This window comes from Penaeus monodon, chromosome 27 (assembly GCF_015228065.2).
Source record: "Penaeus monodon isolate SGIC_2016 chromosome 27, NSTDA_Pmon_1, whole genome shotgun sequence".
NCBI classification, from domain to species: Eukaryota; Metazoa; Arthropoda; class Malacostraca; order Decapoda; family Penaeidae; genus Penaeus; species Penaeus monodon.
The window spans coordinates 35860707-35862142 of NC_051412.1; the positions used below are offsets into that span (position 1 = coordinate 35860707).

A 1436-nucleotide genomic window follows, 5' to 3' on the forward strand; every position below is an offset into this window, starting at 1 on the left:
TTGGTAATAGATTTTAAGTCATCATACCTCTCTCTTCACTTCACTATTATTTTGTTCAGAATTTTGTATAGGAGGCAGCATTTCCTCAGGAATGCGAGTTTCTCCAGTAAGCTTGGAAAAGAATGTATCTCATAGTACAAGAGGAAGATACAATATCTCACTGCAGCATTACTGTACAGCCCTATTTCAATTTTAAGATTCATGTTTCCATGTTTGTCTGTGGCTGTGGAAATATTCTTACCTCTTTATCATCAACATTTTGCTCCTTGATTGGGCTTCCCTTCTTAGGATCATCAGTGGTGAGAGACCTTTTCTCATCATCACCAATATTTTCCAATTTGGTCTCCTAAGGTAAAAGAAATAAAGTATTACTGTAAATAAACGTGCTAGAAAGACGAATGAAATGGGACAAAAGTAAACGAAGTAAATGTATGCCACACGTATTCACAAAATACTCTAAAATTACCTGTTCTTTCTTAGGCTTCTTGAACACCTGTGTCAGTCTTCCAAGGCTATTCTTGAGGTTGGCTGCGCGTGTAGTGTTTGCCCCTCTTGCACTCTCAGTGTCGCTGCTGAAACAAGCATGCATCAGTAAGAGGTCAGTGTCCGTGCAAGACAGTGCAGAGGTGATGAGCTATAAGATCTGTATCATCTGAGTTCTCCTGAGTTCTTGAGAAGTAAACTACAGAAAACACAGAACTTGTAATTATCTACTTGTGTATACGAGAGAAAGGGTGAAACTGTAAATATCTTATGTATACATGCAAATGTGCTATGGTCAAAGTCAATGAAAGTAAGTTTAAATATGAAGTTATATCTTTTTCAAATGTCATTCTTCTTCAATTTGATTAAACTTCATATATGGTTCCTAATACTATTTTAAAGAGTCTTAATAATTTTTAAAACCAAAATTTCAGATCCTTCGAATTAAGATTTTCATAATTAGTGAAAACACAATTCTGAATTTAAAGCTACTACAGGATATTTATTTCACTTTGACCTTACCTTAATCTTAGCTTACTGATGAGAATAAAAAACTAATCATACAGGAGATATAATGATAAGGGTAATTAAAGAACTACTTGTAAGCAACCAGAAAATTTACAAGTTATCCAGAACTATTTCAAACTGAGCTAAGTTTAATATTTTCAAAAATTCTTATTCTTTATCACAAATTATACTCAAAGTGATTTGAAATCTATGAAATTAAATAGAATCTGTCATTACTCATTTTAAGGTTTACTGGAGGAGTAAAATATTACCAGATACATCATGCAGTGATTAGTTAATTATAGACACTGGATTTGATAAACAGTGTTTTGCCTGAAGGTAATCTTTTAAAAATAGTGACCGTATTGTATCATACTGTTATTAACTATCAAATGATGAATAATATTGCAAATGACTATGAATACTTTCATAGCTTTTAAATGATG

General features: G+C 32.5%; 1 protein-coding gene across 12 annotated transcripts in view; it reads right to left on the bottom strand.

Annotated features, from left to right (window-relative positions):
• LOC119590818 (nectin-3-like protein) overlaps positions 1 to 1436 on the bottom strand; it is a 27674-nt gene that overhangs the window by 9163 nt on the left and 17075 nt on the right. For 4 of the 12 annotated variants that reach the window (XM_037939563.1, XM_037939569.1, XM_037939561.1 and 1 more), the window contains 2 exons: positions 467 to 569; positions 242 to 346 (listed from right to left, as the gene is read on the bottom strand). In XM_037939563.1, the coding sequence (XP_037795491.1) occupies positions 242 to 346; positions 467 to 569 (208 nt within the window). Of the gene's footprint in view, positions 1 to 21; positions 112 to 241; positions 347 to 466; positions 573 to 1436 lie in introns of those variants that run through there. The other 8 variants (XM_037939562.1, XM_037939560.1, XM_037939568.1 and 5 more) reach the window with 3 other exon arrangements.